The 18,235-nt window shown below is 44.8% G+C and overlaps 1 protein-coding gene across 1 annotated transcript in view; it reads left to right on the top strand.

Moving 5' to 3' along the window:
- The first annotated feature begins 1,928 nt into the window (after positions 1 to 1,928).
- The window catches only part of CFAP65 (cilia and flagella associated protein 65), a 62,137-nt gene continuing 45,830 nt past the window's right edge, over positions 1,929 to 18,235 (top strand). The window contains exons 1-8 of the mRNA XM_066621201.1: positions 1,929 to 2,019; positions 2,242 to 2,395; positions 4,235 to 4,337; positions 5,305 to 5,471; positions 10,428 to 10,627; positions 13,705 to 13,850; positions 15,093 to 15,315; positions 16,140 to 16,405. Of these exons, the coding sequence (XP_066477298.1) occupies positions 1,929 to 2,019; positions 2,242 to 2,395; positions 4,235 to 4,337; positions 5,305 to 5,471; positions 10,428 to 10,627; positions 13,705 to 13,850; positions 15,093 to 15,315; positions 16,140 to 16,405 (1,350 nt within the window). The remainder of the gene's footprint in view (positions 2,020 to 2,241; positions 2,396 to 4,234; positions 4,338 to 5,304; positions 5,472 to 10,427; positions 10,628 to 13,704; positions 13,851 to 15,092; positions 15,316 to 16,139; positions 16,406 to 18,235) is intronic.

Raw genomic sequence — 18,235 nt, 5'->3', positions numbered from 1 at the left:
TTATGACCAGAAATCCCATTAAGCCCTTTCCTTCTGCTTTTTAGGCTACATTGCCTACTCTGCTCCACTTCCTTCAGCCAGCCTGATCTAGGTTTCCTCTCCACCCGTTCCAAATCCTTCAGGATTTACACAGTACACAGTATGGGTCCCATAAGGAGACTGCAGAGCAGCTTTCTCCCTTGGCCATATTCCATAGAGTGGTTCCAATGCTGAAAAGCTCTACAGACCCTCAAAGAGGGAGGGTCACCCCCTTGTCCTAACAGACCTTTAAGTAGGGTGACCAAAGTGGGAGGCAGAGTGCCTCTACCTTTCACCGTGGTCTAGAAGAGGGACAGTGGGCAGGTGCAGCTCCACATGGAAGCGTGAAAAAGCTGCACCTGCCCACATTCCCCCTTCTAGACAAGGGTGAAAGGAAGAGGCGCTCTGGCCCCTGCTTTGTATCTGGTCACCCTACTTTTGAGCAGCTGCCTTCATGTAATGCTTGCAGCTGCAGGTGTCTCGCCTTGCCTCCCTCTCCTACTTGCAGTCCCAACCACAGCTGTCACAGGCTGCAACCCTAGCCACACTTACTGGAGAGTAAGCCCCACTGACTATAATGGGGCTTACTTCTGAGTAGTCATGCATAGGATTGCAGGCACAGTCTGCACACACGACAATGCCAGCCGCCCCCTCCGCCTTCGCTCCTCCACGATCACAGTCTTCCTCCTCCGCCCGCCCTCGCCTTTAAACAAAACTGTTCCCTTGCAGCTGCCGTAGTTGGTTGCTCCGGAGACGCCAACGTTACTTCTGCGTCCTGTTTCCATAGCGACGGGGGCGGTTCGCGGTCTCCTGCAGCCTGGATGCTCCGATTGAGCCTTCATCTTCCCTCGCTCGAGAAGATCAGGTGGGTCTTGCATCCTCTGCGCTGCCACAGGCTGTAAGGCTGCTGTTCTAGCGTCACTTACCTGGGAGTAAGCCCCACTGACTATAATGGGACTTACTTCTGAGTAGACACGCATAGGATTGGGCACTAAGGGTCCAATCCTATCCACACTTTCCTGGGAGCAAGCCCCATTGACTATAATGGGACTCACTTCTGAGTAGACACGCATAGGATTGGGTACTCAGGGCCCAATCCTATCCACCCTGCAGCTCCAGTGCAGCCCCTGCCTCCATCGTCATCCACCACCCACCCCCATAATGCCCTTCCAGCAGTGTTCACTGTAACCGGATATATTTGTCAGAGAATGCAGAAAAAGTTACCATGAAGCCTGGCACTAGTGAAAGCTATTTTAGCATGCTTGCCAAGAACCTGAGTAGGACTTGGACAGTCTCCTGGTCCCTTAAGGGGTACACCACATGCCCCCCTTTACCTGGTGTTGCTCTAGTCCAGTAGTCTTCAACCTTTTTTTTTGTTCCCATAGGTTGCCACAACTGAGGCTTCGTGACCTTATTGGGCTCCTGTCCTCAAGATTGAAGAACACTGGTTTAGGCTTTAGAAATTTTCAAGAATCCTTGGTTTAAACTTGAAAAGTAACAGTGGTTGCAATCCTTTGACTTTACTCAGGTACTTCTGAATAAGTGTGCATAGGATCTGGCTATAAAGCTGCAGTCCTAAGCATACTGTACTTACAGTGGAGTAAAACTTCGTATTCTGCTGCATGTGGTGGATGAAGTTTCTGAATCTTTCAGGGACAATCTGATAAATATCAGAAACATAATAGCAGTCATTTTAAATGTGCTTTCTTTTCAACCTTTGTGAGATGGAGAAATTAGGTCTATAATTTTGTATAACAGTATACTGTTAATAAATACTGTTAATTAATAATAATTTTGGGATGGCCAGATCATCACCATAAAGAATTGCCTTCTCTTGTCACTAGTAGCTGTGATGTTGTATAATTTTTTTTGAACAACAAACATGTTCTTTAGCTCTTCCAGGTGCAAAGATGCTCACTCATGTGCACATATCCACAGCCAGCTCAGATGCTCTTCAGAGATTCTGTCATGTTGGTTCCAAGCAAGTACGTAGTCTTTGTGGCTGAGATGGCAAGAACATTTTTTCATTGCTCTTTGAAGTCATGAGCAATTCGAAGTGTTATTGTCTTAGCAATTTCAGTGTGCCTGTTGGCAGATTTTGGCATGGGTATGGTTTTATCTTGGGTCTTTGGTTCACTTGGATAGTGTATCCTCTTGATAAACTTATCACTTCCTTTTCTTTATTCCTTTAGAAACTGATGGGATCGGCCCAGAGGTCTTCAGAATCCAGTGTGAGGAAAACGAAGGAGAAGAACATTTTCTGGGGTATTGAAGTAGTGGAGGCTCTCACCTGGCAAGGATGGTCTCTGGGAAGAGAATTTACCAAACACCTAACTTTGAGAAATGTTTGTTTGAAAACCCAGAAGCTGAGGTTCAGGTGGGTAGGTTGCATATAAGGCAAAAGAACCTGCCACTTTCCTACCCTGTCATTAATGATGCTCTGTTGGACTTCTCAACTCAACTGTGTCCCATTATGCTTAGCAAAACCATTATAATGGGATTTACATATGCATAGAATTGGGTGCTCAATCACCTGATGGTGTTACATCTGCTGGCTGTGCTCTTGGTGGCTGTGTGCTTGGTGTTTGTGAACACGATGGTGTACTTGTGTATAGCATGCAAAGATAATTCTTCCTATTGACATGGAATATGCAGGTACACTTTCTTGCTCATGAATGCAAAATGAATGCAGCCATCAGGGGTTGTGATCACTAGTCTTGTTAGTATCAAGAGTCCCGTGGACATGGTCCCCCTCTTTGTGTTCTGTGAACACAGGGAGAATTATCTGTGTTAAAATGTTGAGCTAAAATGTGAGCTAAAATGTTGTTCACAGGAAACAACAGATCTTCCGAATTATACAAATGTGTATGGATAACACGAGATATTGCTCAGTACAGATCTTACCCAGCTGTTTTTTTTAACATTTTGTAGCCTGATTGTATGAATGTTTACTCAGAAGTAAGTTACTGTGGTTTCAGTGGGACCTCCCAAGAAAGTGTGTATAGTTATTGCCACTTGAAAAACTAGTCTCACAACTTCTGATTCCTCTACTCCAATGTTTCTCAAACTGTGGGTCAGGACCCACTAGGTGGGTTGCAAGCTAATTTCAGGTAGATCCCCATTCATTTCAATATTTTTTTAATATATTAGACTTGATGCTACCATAGCATGTGACTGAATTCGGGGAAATGTTACAGACCTGTACTTTTAGCAGACTACTATGTATGCTTTTAACAATGATAGTAAATAGGACTTACTCCTGGATAAGTGTAGGTAGGATTGCAATCTAGGATTGTTAAAAATTTCCCTGCTCAATGATGTCACTTCCCATCATGACATCACTTCCAGTGGGTCCTGACAAGATTCTTTTTCTAAAAAGTGGGTCCCGACGCTAAATGTGTGAGAACCATTGCTCTACGCTGATTTGCTTTTTGGAATTCTTTGTTGGTACAATCTAAACTTTCTTAGCTATACTGAAATTCCTATTTTCTTAATTTTAACATTGTATCAATGGCATCTTCATAGTATTATTTTTAAGTTTATTAGAGTTCTCTGAATTTCATAGAGCAAAATCTGTTATGTGGTTTTTCACAATACTGCAGTCTGTTCTCTTTAAAATAATACTGCAATCAATTCTCTGCTTATCTGCGAGGGGCAGAATTGCCACCTACTTCTCATTATCTGCACCTCTGTTCTTGTTATCTGCTATACTGAGACCTTTTGGAGGCTGCAGGGACCTTCAGAATGGTGCCCATGACCAGTGTGAACCCCTTTGAAATGACTGGTGGAAACTTCTGCTGGTCTGCACTGGTTGCAGGTGCCATTCAGAAGGTCCCTGCAGCCTCCAGAAGGTCTCTACAGCATTCAGAGATCTTTTGGCAATTCCTCCTACAGTCTGCTGGCTTCCTGAGGGTTTCTGCTAGATTCTTCTGATGGCAGGTAAGGTACCTAGAGGAATCCCTTGCACCTAACCCCATTGATTCCATTGATTCAGTGCTTTGTTATCTGCAAATTCTACTATCCTAGGGTTTCCAGGAACCTAACCCTAGTGGATAACGAGGACTGTACTTGTTTATTTCATATATGAGATCTCACAGAGCATTGTGTGTTTTTAAAACCTAATAGCCATAATATTTGTTCTGTTTGCCACAGGGTCTCATAACCTCACTTCCATCTCCTTTTTCCATGATTCCTTTGTTTTGACTTTTTTTCCTAGACCTCCTACTACACGCTTCTTCATTACCATCTTCCCACAGCCAATTATTCTGAGTCCTGGAATGTCCTTAACTCTGCCCATCATCTTCCGCCCTTTGGAAAAGGTAAATCAGGGATCTACCAGAGTCACCTGTGTTGCCATATAGTGGAGCAGCATTCCCTTCAATTGTCTCTAATTTGACAGATTAGGAAAGAGGATGGACATTGAATTGATTAGCCTGTGTGGGACCTGAGGTGATGTAATGCTATCTTGGGGACTTATGGTCCTATATATTCTCTTTCCCAAACTTTTTCTTGGTTTGATGTCACACATGGATTAACTGAGGGCCCAGTCCTATCCAACTTTCCTGTGGGGGGCGGGGTCCAGGGAGTCTGAGGACCGCTCTGCAGGGCTCTCCATGCCTCCAAACTTCTGAACGTAGGGAAAAAAGGCACTTAGTGTTTTCATCATGAAATCAGAAATGCCCGTTTATTCCTATTTTCAGAAGTTTGGAGGTGTGGAGAATCCTGCAGAGGGGTCCGCAGGCTCCCTGGGCCTCCCTCCCCCAGAGGCCAGCACTGCCTCAGGTAAGTCTAAATAACCCCTTTTACCCCCAGCAGCGAGGCAATCTCAGCGATTGTGTCAATGCTTTCTCCCTCCCATTAAGGGGGCAGAGACAGGGCTTCCCTGGCTGGGGCATTGCAACTTCCCAGTTTGGGAACCTCTGGCATAGCCGTTTCAGCACAGTCAGAATACAGATGTTTTAGCAATCGCGCAATTATCATACGCCCTTAACATTTACAACATTGTTAAGATAACTTTCCATCTACTCAAACCCTCCTAGAAAAGACAAAGTAATAAAATTATTCAGTAAAACTGCAAAATGAAAGAAATAAGGATGAAATGGACTGAATGAATGAATGAAATAAGCAACTGGCATAGTTGCTTATGCTGTCAGTTCTTAATATACTTGAATGTGTAGCTCCTGCTGTTCGTATGTATGTAAAGCAGGCTTTTCTTTACATTGGACATGGAGAATGAGTCCAGCCTGATGGTAATCTTACTTTTTTCTTTCTTTCTTTTTTATGTAGAAGGAATATGAAGACAGAATCCTTTTTGAAAAACAGGAAGGAGAGTTCTCTGTTGTGCTCCATGCTAAGCTGCCTCATATTGACCTGCTTTTCCCAGAGAGCATCCAGCTTCCCCCATGTGCTGTTTATGATTCTACAATGGCCTCATTTACCCTGTCTAATGTTGGGTGAGCATGTTTATCTTCAGAGCTGACTACTGTTTGGATTTGGAGTAGGGCCCCTACAGTTCAACCCTTCCTGCCAAGGCACTGTAGGAGTTTGCTATCATATCTTCCAGCTCTGAGATAGAAAAGTGCCACTAATTTCTCCAAAGGGCATTTGATCTGGATGCTTTAAGAAGTTGTGAATAGGCCACCATGATCAGTGATATCCTTCTAGATCCTCTGACGGGTTTGAGTATGCATGATGTTGTGGATACATGATGTTATGGATTTGTGGATGCTCTGCTGTTACTTATAAGGTAGGTTATAGAAGGTAGACATGGGGGAATGCTGCATGATTCTGTGGCCTTTAGCTTTTGGGGATCTGCAAAGTCCCATCTTATCCCCCATACTCTTAACATATGTATGAAATTCTGAAGGAAGTCATCTGGGGTTTTTGAGCTCAGTGTCATCAATACTTGGACAATCCTTTCCATCAGGGACCAGAGAGAATATGGAAGTTCTGAACTGGTGGCTAGCTAAGGTGAAGGATGGGATGTGGGTTAATAAACTGAAACTTAATCTGGGCAAGGCAGAACTGATCTTGGTCAGTAGTAGAGCTGATTCAGAACTGGGAATAAAGTATGTTCTGGACAGGATTGCAATCCCTTTGAAGGATTAAGTTTCTAGCTTGGAAGTGCTTCTGAATCTAGCCTTTACTCTGGAGAATCTGGCATTGGAAGTGTAGGAGTGCTTTTGCCAGCTTCAGCTGCCACACCAGTTGCACCCATTCCTGAAGCAAGTAGATCTGGCCACGATGTTCTATACCCTAGTCACCTTGTGTTTGGACAGTTGTAACATGTGTATGAGGGGCTGCCTATGAAAAGGATTTGGCAGCTTCAATTGGTTCAAAATGAAGCAGTCTGGGACTCTTCAGGGGCCTGTTCATCTGACCACATTACTTCTGCACTACTGCATCTGCACTGGCTGTCAGGGCCAGTTCACATGCCCTGTTCAGGGCGCTGGTTGTTATCTTTAAGAATCACCTCTTCCTACGTATGTCTGCCCATGTAGTTGGGTCATCAGTTGAGGTCTTGCTTTGCATTCAGCCTCTCAGGATCTCATCCTATCCAACTTTCCAGTTCTGATGCAACTGTGCCAATGGGATATGTGCTGCATCCTGCAGCGTAGGGGCAGTAATGGGACAGTCAGTATCTCAGAGCTACATTGCAGCTGCATTGGCACCGGAATGTTGAATAGGATTGGGCCCTCAGTGAGGTGTAATTGGAGGGAATGAGAGGCAGGACCTTTTTGATAGTAATGTCCAAATATGAAATTATGAAAAGCCTGAATGGCCCAGACATTGGGCTCTATTAGGTGTCTGCTGAAGATCTATCTATTTCAACTGGCTTTTGACCAATTAAAAATGCAGATAAAAATTCAGATTCAGCAAGTATCCATTTGTTTTTTGGTTGGGTTTAATAGAATGCTGAAGTGATTCCATGGAGTATCCTAGCTGCTCTGGCCACAGAGTTAAACCACATAGGCAAGTAAAGAGTTGAAATAAAAAAAGAAAGTTTATTATAAATACAAGGTGAAGGAGGAGAGTTGGATAATGCTAAGAAGAAAGAATAACAGGCAGACTTGGAAAATAGCATTGGCATTGGAAGTGTTCATGTGTGGCTCTTTGCAAATAGATAAGCAGGTGATTGCAGGCAAACTTGAGAGCAGAATAATTCCTAAACATGTCTTAGGTCTCTTACTCAGGACTGTAGCTATATGAATGCCCTTACATATCTGTGATCCCCAGGGAGACAGGTAAGAATTTGGCCACACAAAGATGGTTTCTCTGATGGAGCCTGGCCATAAGAACATAAGAACAGCCCCACTGGATCAGGCCATAGGCCCATCTAGTCCAGCTTCCTGTATCTCACAGCAGCCCACCAAATGCCACAGGGAGCACACCAGATAACAAGAGACCTCATCCTGGTGTCCTCCCTTGCATCTGGCATTCTGACATAACACTCAGGCCAGAACACTCAGGAACATCCTTGGGCCTAACCTAAAGAAAAATATGGTTGATGATATCACTGGTCCATCTAATTGGATGGTATACAACTACCTAGGCATCCCTATCTGCCCTCTGACCTAGTCAGGTGGAGTTGGATGTCCAACTGGCTGGTGTATGCCAATCCCAGGGGGAGGGCTGACTGGGGAAAGCAGATGAAGAAGACACGGAATCCATACGACAACCTATCTTCTTGACCAATAATAATAATAATAATAATAATAACTTTATTTTTACCCCGCCTTTCTCCCCGAAGGAACTAAATTAACAACAACATTAACATTTAACAACATTTAACAACATATTAAAAACATAATTTAAAAACAAATAAAAACATATTAACACATCATAAAAAAACAGCAGTCAGAGTAAAAAATAGGTAAAAAGAGCATAGAGCAGCAGCAAGTCATAAAAGAATCAGGCCTGTAAAAAATATTAAAAGATGTTAAAAAGATGTTAAAAGGCCGAGAACGCAGAAGGCTTGTTTAAACAGAAGGGTCTTCAGGCCTCGCCGAAAGGTTTCAAGAGAGGGAGCCATTCTTAAGTCAAGGGGAAGGGAGTTCCATAGCGTTGGTGCCACCACTGAGAAGGCCCTATTTCTTGCAGCCGCCCCTCTTACCTCCCTAGGTGGCGGCACTTGTAAAAAGGCCTTCTCTGATGACCTAAGAGGACGAGCCGGATTGTACGGGAGTAGGCGATCTCTAAGATACCCTGGTCCAGAGCAGTATAGGGCTTTAAAGGTCAATACCAGCACCTTGAATTGGGCCCGGAAACGAATGGGCAGCCAATGCAGCCGCTGGAGAAGCGGACTGACAGAGTCGAACCGCCTACCTCCAGTAACCACACGGGCCGCCGCATTCTGCACTAGTTGCAGTTTCTGAACCGTCTTCAAGGGCAGCCCCACATAGAGCGCGTTACAGTAATCTAATCTCGATGTCACTGAGGCATGGATCACCGTGGCCAGGTCAGCACGATCCAAGTACGGCCGCAGCTGGCACACCAGCCGAAGCTGAGCGAAGGCCCCCCTAACCACAGCTGCCACCTGGGAATCCAGGAGCAGCTGCGAGTCCAGGTGGACCCCCAAGCTGCGGACCTGCTCCTTCAGAGGGAGTGCAACCCCATTCAGCGCAAGCCGATAGTCCAGCACTTGCATCGAGGATTTCCGAACCAGGAGAGCCTCTGTCTTATCCGGATTTAATTTCAGCTTGTTAGCCCCCATCCAGATCCTCACTGCCTCCAGACAGCGCTCCAGGCCCTCAACCGCCACCCTGGAGTCTGGAGAAAAGGAGAGATAGAGCTGGATGTCATCGGCATATTGATGGCACCCCACTCCAAAGCCCCGGATGACCTCTCCCAGTGGTTTCATGTAAATGTTAAATAGCATGGGGGACAGAATTGAGCCCTGTGGCACCCCGCATCTCAAGGGCCAGGGTGTCGAACAGGCATCCCCCAGCACCACCATCTGGGACCGACCCTCCAAGTAGGAGCGGAACAACCGCAAAACAGTGCCTCCAGCTCCCAACTCGGCCAATCGGCCCAGAAGGATACCATGGTCGATGGTATCGAAAGCCGCTGAGAGGTCCAGCAGGACCAACAGGGATGCACTCCCCCTGTCCAGTCCCTGGCATAGGTCATCCACCAAGGCGACCAAGGCGGTTTCTGTCCCAAAGCCCGGCCTGAAGCCAGATTGAAAAGGATCCAGATAATCCGCTTCATCCAAGACCCTCTGGAGTTGGGACGCCACCACTCGCTCAATTACCTTGCCCAGAAACGGGATGTTGGAGACTGGCCGGTAGTTATCCAACACAGTGGAATCCAGGGAGGGCTTCTTCAGGAGGGGGCGAACCACTGCCTGTTTCAAAGTGAGTGGTAACGTCCCCTCCATCAAGGAAGAGTTGACCAACCTCCCTGTCCACTCAGCCAGCCCACCCTGGGCAGCTCTTATCAACCAAGCTGGGCAAGGCAGGCAGGCAGATGGCCTGGCAGATGGCCTCACACTCCAAAGGAGTCTGTCCACATCCTCAGGCTGTACAAGCTGAAAAGAATCCCACAACACAGGACAAGCAGTTGCCAAGGGGACATCATCAGACACTGTCAATGTGGCATCCAAGTTGTGACGAATACGATCGATTTTATCTGCAAAATGTTGCGCAAACACATCACAGCGGCTGACCGTGTTTTCCTCCTGGTCTACTGGGGGGGCCTGATGGAGGAGGCCCCGCACCACATGGAACAGCTCTGCCGGACGGTTGTCAGCAGACGCAATGGTAGCAGAGAAGAACAATCTCTTTGCTGCTACCACCGCCACGGAATAGGCTCTGTAATGGGCTCTACTCCGTGTCCGATCGGATTCATCCCGAGTTTTCTGCCACCGTCGCTCTAGACGCCTGCCCTGCTGCTTCATCATTTGCAGCTCCTCAGTGAACCAAGGAGCCGCTCCGAGTCTGCGTCATGGCAGAGGTCGCTCCGGAGCAATCTCATCCACTGCCCTGGTCATTTCCCCATTCCAGAGGTCAACCAGGGCCTCAGATGAGACGCCAGTCTTGGCAGTGGGGAAATCCCCCAGAGCCCTCAGGAAACCTTCAGGATCCATTAGCCTCCGGGGGCGGACCATAGAAAACGATCCCTCGCCTCTGCGGAGGTAGGAAGTCGCAACAAGCCTAAACCTGACCAAACAGTTTTTCTGCAATGATATTGATTACCAAGTGACTCAGAGAAATCTCTTTCCTATTGAATCTTATGTTGAGGTTTTCCTAAGGGAAACACATGGGGAAGAAGAAGGGCACAAGGGATGTTCAATCATCACGGGATGCATTGCTTTTCCACATGCTTTCCTGGCTTTTTGAGAGAAGCTCTGTTACTGTGATGGGGAAATTTTTTTTGTTTTGTTTACAGCATGATTCTGTTTCTTCTAGGGATATACTGACCTCCTTTAGCTGGGAGTCACCAACCCCTTTCACCCTTATTCCTTCTCGTGGCATACTGGATCCAGGTGAAGAGTGCAAAGTGAAGGTGATCTTTCAACCTAAGTTGGCTTTGGTACACAATGTATTGGCAACGTGCAGTTTTGGAGATACTCAGGAGCAGAAAAAGACTATCCGTCTGATGGCTATTGGTAAGGATTTTTAGATTGCCAAGGCAAGGACGCACAGTATAACCCATATTATTTGCCCTTTTGGACAGCTGCCTGCGGAGAGCAAAGAGAAACAGAGAGAGAGAGAGAATCAAGAAGTAGCATCATCAGCAACACATTGTCTCTGAATCGAGACACATACTCAGTGTTTGTGAGAGAGAGACAGAGAGAGAGAGACAGAGAGAGAGAAGCGCCACCTAAGTGCACACACAGTGGTGCCCTGTTGAGCATGCGAGTGCAGTACCTGTGGCACATATCTGATGCATTACCTTTGCTGATGGGGGTTGCAGTGGAATTCTGTGCAGATTGACTGCTCTACCCCATGTGGCAATGCTGCAATCCTGAAAAACAAAAGGGCATCAGATGAGTATGTGGCTCACAGTAGAATACTTGACATACACCAAGACTGAGCAGGTGCTCACTATTATTAGCTGTTGCAAAAGGAAGCGGTGATTAGGCAAGTGTATGGCACAATGCTGTTTGCAAGTATTTAAAGGGGAAGCTTGTAGAGACATTTGATATGCAGCATCGATGCATTGCAACATGGGATTCTCTCCCTTTTTTATTACCTCTGGGGTTCTCCCTACTCTCCTTGTTGGAGTGGTGGAGTGGATACTTGGGTATTTTGTGTGGAGTCCTCTTAAGGCAGAAGACCTGCAATAAGAATTCTGAGAGGGCAAGTGTTAACAAGAATCTTGCCATGAATGTTGTGAGGGCAGCAGGCAATGCGAAGGGCTCCCTTTTTGTATATAGTGCAATTTCCTCATATTCCTCGTTAGCATAGTTCCCATGTTTGTGCTCTACAGTCTCAGGCCAGAGAGATATAGCCCTATGCTGTGCACATCATCATCATGATATGGGTTCCCGAGTGTGGTTTGTATCATATATTCCATTGTGGTAAATGGGTGGTGTGGAGGAGGTACGAGGAGATGGGATTACATTGTTGTTGTTTTTTCCCCCTCCACATCAGTTATAATAGGGTTTTCGTTTGCATGCCAGCTCTAACACTTGCACAGCATTCCACCTATGGTTGGGGCATGTTTGTTGGGGGGGGGGGGAGCTTAGAATATGGTGATTAGCAGTGAGAGTGCTCCAACATTGCACTGTACATAGCATTGGGGGTGTATCCACTGGCAGAGCTAGAGCTGTATAGCCTTAATTGTACTGGTGTCCAAGGGCATATGCAATATCCTAAACAACTAGGAATGGCATTTGTGAAGTATATAATATATAATTGGGCTGCCTGCCACATATTGCAGTTTTCTATGCATCTGCCAGACATTATGTTTGAGAGCTGCAAGAAATCACCATAGTGCCTGTCAAGATACCTCAAGTTCAAGGTACCTCAAGTTGTTTGTTCAAGAAAGTTCACAATTGTTAGGGAAAAAAAAAATTTTGGAACACCCCAAAACAAATGTTGATATTCATAGCTCCATGAAACAAGTGTCCATGAAAAACTTTAAGGTCTGTGTTCTTTCAGAAGCAATTTCCAACTTGCCCAAAGAACACCAGCTCTATCCACAAATATTGAACCAGTTCATTTTTGTAAAACATTAGTTATTCCTAGTATATTTTAGGGCACAGTCCTAACCCCTTATATCAGTGCTTTCCAGCACTGACATAAGAGCAATGACACTCCGAGGTAAGGGAACAAACATTCCCTTACTTTGAGGAAGCCTCTGTGAGTGACATCAACTGCAGGATGTAGCACATGGCCCATTGGCATCGCTATGCCAGTGCTGGAAAGCACTGACATAAGGGATTAGGATTGCGCCCTTATTCTTGTTGAGTCATAATTTAGATAGTGCTTTGTCATAGCAGCTCAGTCCGTTACCCCCAACCCAAACTAGGATCTTCCAGGGCCTTGCTGGGTCACCATAGATTGACATGAATTAAAGACCAGGGCTAAAACCATCTCTGTACAGTAGGCTGCCACCACCCTTACTACCAGTCTCAGGCTAGGGAAAGCAGAGGCCTTTAAACTTCCCAGGTACACAGAAGAGAGAGAGACCCTTAAACCCAAGAATTTCCTCCCCAACTGGGCACCAACAAGAAACATAGTAGAGAGACTTCATGGTCAGAACTGGATGTAGTTGAACTAGGCTGCCCCGATCAGTAAACACATACAAGAACTTTAAAAATACAAGCACTTTAAGATCTTTGGAATACTGTTGGGAATTATACCAAGACAGAAAATAACAAAGGCTGAACCCCTAGTTTACAAGACTTAAGGCCCAAGTCCTCTCCAACTTTCCAGCATGGATGCAGCTTCAGTGCTGCCCTGAGGTAAGGGAACAAACATCCCCTTTCTTTGAGGAGGCCTCTGTGACTTTCCTTCCACTGCAGGATTTCGTTGAGGCCCCATTGGCATGGTTGAGCTGTAGCCAATTTTTAATTAAATTGGCTAGCCACCTGGCCTTGAAGACCCTGGTCTACCTAGATTACACAGGTGTCTCTCCTGAGAACATTTCCAATTAGCAGCTATTTTCATAGTACTGGGAGACATAGGCTTTCCTCCTGTGATGAAATCAGAGTGCCTCAAGATGGCGTTTTTGGACTTAAATGGAGTTTGCTATGTTCTTCACAGGCCTCTGTCCTTCACTGTAAAATTCATGAGTGAGAGCTGTTTAGAGGGCAAAGTACAGGTCCCTGAATCATTCCTGAAATTTGATCCATCCTGAAGTGTGGAGATGAGTTTGATCTTTGGCACAGTGATACAAATACCAGAACATTACATATACCCCAATTTAAGTCAAACTTAGTGGAACTTACTTCTGGGGAAACAGCCATATGACAGTGCTTCAACCTGTTTACTAAGTGGACCTGAACACAGATAAAACTTAAACAAATCAGGTCTTTTGCTTTCTATAATTCCCTGCTAGCTCTTATATGTTTGGTCCTATTAAATGGCTAGTCTCTCTGTACAGGAGGCTGAACTCAAGTTCTGGTTGTTTTTTTTCAGACTTGCCACTCTGTAGTGCAGCCTGAGTCACAACATGCTTTCAAAGTAGGAGGATTCAGTAAACGTGACTTTTGAAATTAATCTTTGTTTTCTGCAGCTAAATATCCCCACCTGCTGGTTTATGTGCCAAGAGACTCAACTGAAGACTCTGGGGCTAGAAACTTCCGGGATGTGCTCTGTTTTGGCTCTGTTGCTGTTGGCACTACTGTGGAAAAGCTTATCGAGATCTACAATATGTCTGTGGTACAGGAAGTTGATCCTTGAGTTTGACAAAGAGATTATTCACATGACCTGGATATGTGTTCACCTGTCCAAGAATATACTGTATATCCAAATTCTGCTTTGGCAGTGCATATGGCATGTCTACATGTTCAATACCTCCAACAGTTGGGTGGTTATGGGATAAAATTTTGGCGTACACTGAAAAAATCAGAGCTTAGATGGTGTGATGGTGTGGTGAAGCAATTGCACAACTTTACATCTTCACTCAAGCTCTAAATGATTTGTATAAATCACATGTAAGTACATATGCAGAACTATGTCCAGGTCAATTCACATGATCATGCTGTGAGATTATTTTTGGTTCACATAGAGTTTTGATATGGCATTGTCTTGTTTCCAGCCTTGTCAGAGTTGAATTGTCATAGAATTGTCAGATCTGTTCTATGTCTCCTGCATCAATCATATTTCAGAGAGTCTGAAAGCTGACTAATTAATTTACCATAGCATGTTCTTGAAAAGAACATTGCAACCTGTGAAAGGTCAATTTTCAAGAATAGCAAGAGTTTGCACACTGGTTTTCATGAAAGCAGTTAGTTGTAGAGTGGATCCTTCTGGCAAGGTCCAGACCAGTCCACTGAGAGGACAGACAGGTGCTCTCATTCTGCCAGAGTATTCCGTGTCTCTTTGTAGTATATTCTGCACTACAGACCCAGAATCTGCTGAATCTCTTTCATTTTAATTCCCATATCTATCCAACACAGTTGACTTGGCTGGTCTCCTGGTACCTCACCAACACTTACTCAAAAGGGGTTATGAATGCTACTGCTAAAGCTGCTGCTAAACCCCTGCTAATTGGGTAAGAGGTACTTTTTCAAGTGGGTGCTCCTTTTTTTTTAGCAGGGGGAGAGTAACTGGCCCACCTCACCCCAGCAGTGTCTGTTCTATTGGCTGTCTGCTGGTATTCTTTTGCATCTTTTTAGATTGTGAGCCCTTTTGGGACAGGGAGCCATTTAGTTATTTGATTTTTCTCTGTAAACCGCTTTGTAAACTTTTAGTTGAAAAGCGGTATATAAATACTGTTATTAATAATAATAATAATAATAATAATAAATGAAAGGCTTGCATGAGAACTTGTATAAAGTTCCTTTAGGACAAACTATGTGTCTCAGATAGTGAGAAAACTATGTGACCTAAGCTTCCAAATATAAAACAGGATTTTGTCTTCTCAATGAGAGGGCTATAGCCCTGTGTATCTCTTGGCAGGTCAGTGTCCCATTCAGGATTGACAGAATAAAGGAGCCATTGCTTCGTGATCAAGTCTTCTTCTGCGATGTCACCCAAGGTGTTGTTCCAGCTAGAGGGAAGTCAGTCATCCCTTTGAGGTTCAGCCCACAGACTGTGGGTGTGGAGTGTGTGGACTACTTCACTATTGTGCCTGCTGGGAACATCACACATTCTGTACTGAAAGTGACAGGATCAGGCAAAGGTACAAGGCAGCAAAAGTCCTTTTCCTTTCTGCATTAAAGCATGTGTGTTAGTATTTAGTTTCTGTTTTGATTCTGATCTCAGCAGGTTTAGGGTACAGAATATTGCTGGATATTGGTTTATAGGTTGAGGCATGTGCAAATAGTTGTGCCTGAAGGCCCTGGTCAGCCTAGATTACACAGGTGCTTCTGCTACATTCTCCCAGAGACGTGGGTTGATTAGGTTGTTGAAGTTCTCCTTGTGCTTGTTTGCTTGCTTATTAATTAAAAGGTTTAGGGTAAATCCTAACCAACTTTCCAGCACTGAAGTAAGGGCAGTGCAGTTCTGAAGTAAGGAAACAAACCTTCCCTTACCTTGAGGAGGCCTCTGTGTCCGCCACCCAACTGCAGGATGCAACACATGTCCCATTGACACAGCTAATGTACCAATTTATGTGGGAAATTTGGTTAGGATTTGAACCTTATACTATTTCCTGTGGCACTGCAACAACCTCACACTTTGGCCGACAAACATAAATTATAATATTTCCTTGTATCAGAAGCAAATGGAGCCTTGCCCTTGATTCTGAAAGAGGTTGACCATGCCTTGGTGAGATGGTCTTTGAGTGAGTTTCCATGGCACTGTGTGAGTGAAAATATACCTTAGGAGACCTGTTCAGTACTCATGAGGATAGTTTGTTAGGATCAATCATATAACAATGAACCTTCAGGATAAAAAAAAAGTAGTGTGACTACTGGGGTACAGAAAGTACATTTCTCAGTAGCAGCAACAGCATGTGCTGAATAGTGTGAAAATTGTACAAGTTTGTCCTGTTTGTCATTCCAGGTCCTGAGGTTTCTTTTGAGCACCCCTATGTCTACTTTGGCTGCGTTAACCTTGGGGAGTGCTCACTTCAGCCTTTAAACATGACCAATATGTCTGAAGTTCCAGCCTACTATCAGTTTGATATTGATGGCCAACAGAGTGTCTTCTCCTTTGACTGTCCTTATGGGATTTTGACTGGGAAGTCTACTACCACACTGATGGTGACCTTCCAGCCCACCCATCCAATAGTTTGCCACCGGCGAGTGGTTTGCCTTGTTCATCACCAGGTATGTGGGTTAGGATATATCCTAAGCAATACTATTGGATGTTCATTCTTAATAGAGAAGGTGCTTATTGAGTACTGTTCCAACAGGATCACCTGTTTGGGCTAGTTGTTGTACTTTATCAGGCAGTATTGCTGGTGATAGAGCATATGTTTTGTCTTTGGAGGTAGGCGGTTCGACTCTGTCAGTACGCTTCTCCAGCGGCTGCATTGGCTGCCCATTCGCTTCCGGGCCCAATTCAAGGTGCTGGTATTGACCTTTAAAGCCCTATACTGCTCTGGACCAGAGTATCTTAGAGATCGCCTACTCCCGTACAATCCGGCTCGTCCTCTTAGGTCATCAGAAAAGGCCTTTTTACAAGTGCTGCCGCCTAGGGAGGTACGTGGGGCGGCGGCAAGAAATAGGGACTTCTCAGTGGTGGCACCAACGCTATGGAACTCCCTTCCCCTTGACTTAAGAATGGCTCCCTCTCTTGAAACCTTTCGGCGAGGCCTGAAGACCCTTCTGTTTAAACAAGCCTTCTGAGTTCTTGGCCTTTTAACATCTTTTTAACATCTTTTAATATTTTTTACAGGCCTGATTCTTTTATGACTTGCTGCTGCTCTATGCTCTTTTTACCTATTTTTTACTCTGACTGCTGTTTTTTATGATGTGTTAATATGTTTTTATTTGTTTTTAAATTACGTTTTTAATATGTTGTAAGCCGCCTTGAGTCCCTTCAGGGAGAAAGGCGGGGTAAAAATAAAGTTGTTGTTGTTGTTGTTATTTATTATTCAGAAGGTCTTAGGGAGGGGTTCTCAAAGCATGAGTTGTTTCATAGCTTGGAAGGAGGTGGTAAAGCTCTGAAAAATTGGTTCAGTCCCTGGAATCTGCAGATAGTATTGGGGAAGACCCCTGTCTGAAACCAGGGAAACTGCTGCCAATAAATGTAGGCAATGCTGAGCTGGATGGACCTATTGCCTTACACAGAGTTCTCAAAGTGTAGATTGTGACTAGCTGTACTATGAGGAGGAAGGTTGCATGAATGTATATGTTACTTTTTGAAAGTCACAGTAACATAAATTTTGAGAGCCCCTGCCCCAAGTTCAGTTCCCAGCATCTCTGGTGAGGACATAGAAAGACTCCTGCCTGCAATTCTGGAGAGCCATTGCCAATTGGCACAGACAGTGAGCTAGACTGACTAATGGTCTAACTCACTAGAAGGCAGCTTCACATGCTCAATACTCCAGAGCAGTGCCTATTTCCTCACAGCTTGGTGCTGAGACTGGTTCAGAAACCTTGGTTTTGATTTAGATTCCAAGTCCCATACCTCTGCAGGTTGTGGCCATTCTTCAAGGCCTGATCTGTTGCATCCTTTTCCCCCCTTTCAGTTGCTGTTGTCCCGCTTATGAGTAGAACATTTTGATTTTAATAACTTCCCCTGTGCTGAATAGTGGAGATGAGAAAGAGAAGCTGGCCTCTGGGTAGATTTTGGAATGAAAATCGGAGTACCTCCATAAGACATGTTTGTATTTCCAGTTCAGTATAATAGCACAAAACCAAAAGTGCAGGAAATGTGCTTGAAAACATTCCCCAGGACAGTCCTGTAATCCAGACAAAAAGTTGTCTGGAAGAACAAAACTGCCGATCCTTCAGTAGTTCCTTTTGGCTGTGGAAATCAGGGTATTTCCTGATTTCCTAAAACATTTAGTCATAGGATGTATTGATTTGGAACAGTGCATTCTATCTCCTAAATGTGAGTAATAGTGGCTAGATTGTTGGGCTTGGACATGTGTAACTGAGATTCAGCTGTGGAGCTCCCTTGAACGTCCTTGGGTCATCAGATAACCTAGT

This window comes from Tiliqua scincoides, chromosome 1 (assembly GCF_035046505.1).
Source record: "Tiliqua scincoides isolate rTilSci1 chromosome 1, rTilSci1.hap2, whole genome shotgun sequence".
Taxonomy (NCBI): Eukaryota; Metazoa; Chordata; class Lepidosauria; order Squamata; family Scincidae; genus Tiliqua; species Tiliqua scincoides.
Note: the sequence above shows the minus strand (reverse complement) of the source record. Positions and strands in the feature narration are given on the sequence as shown.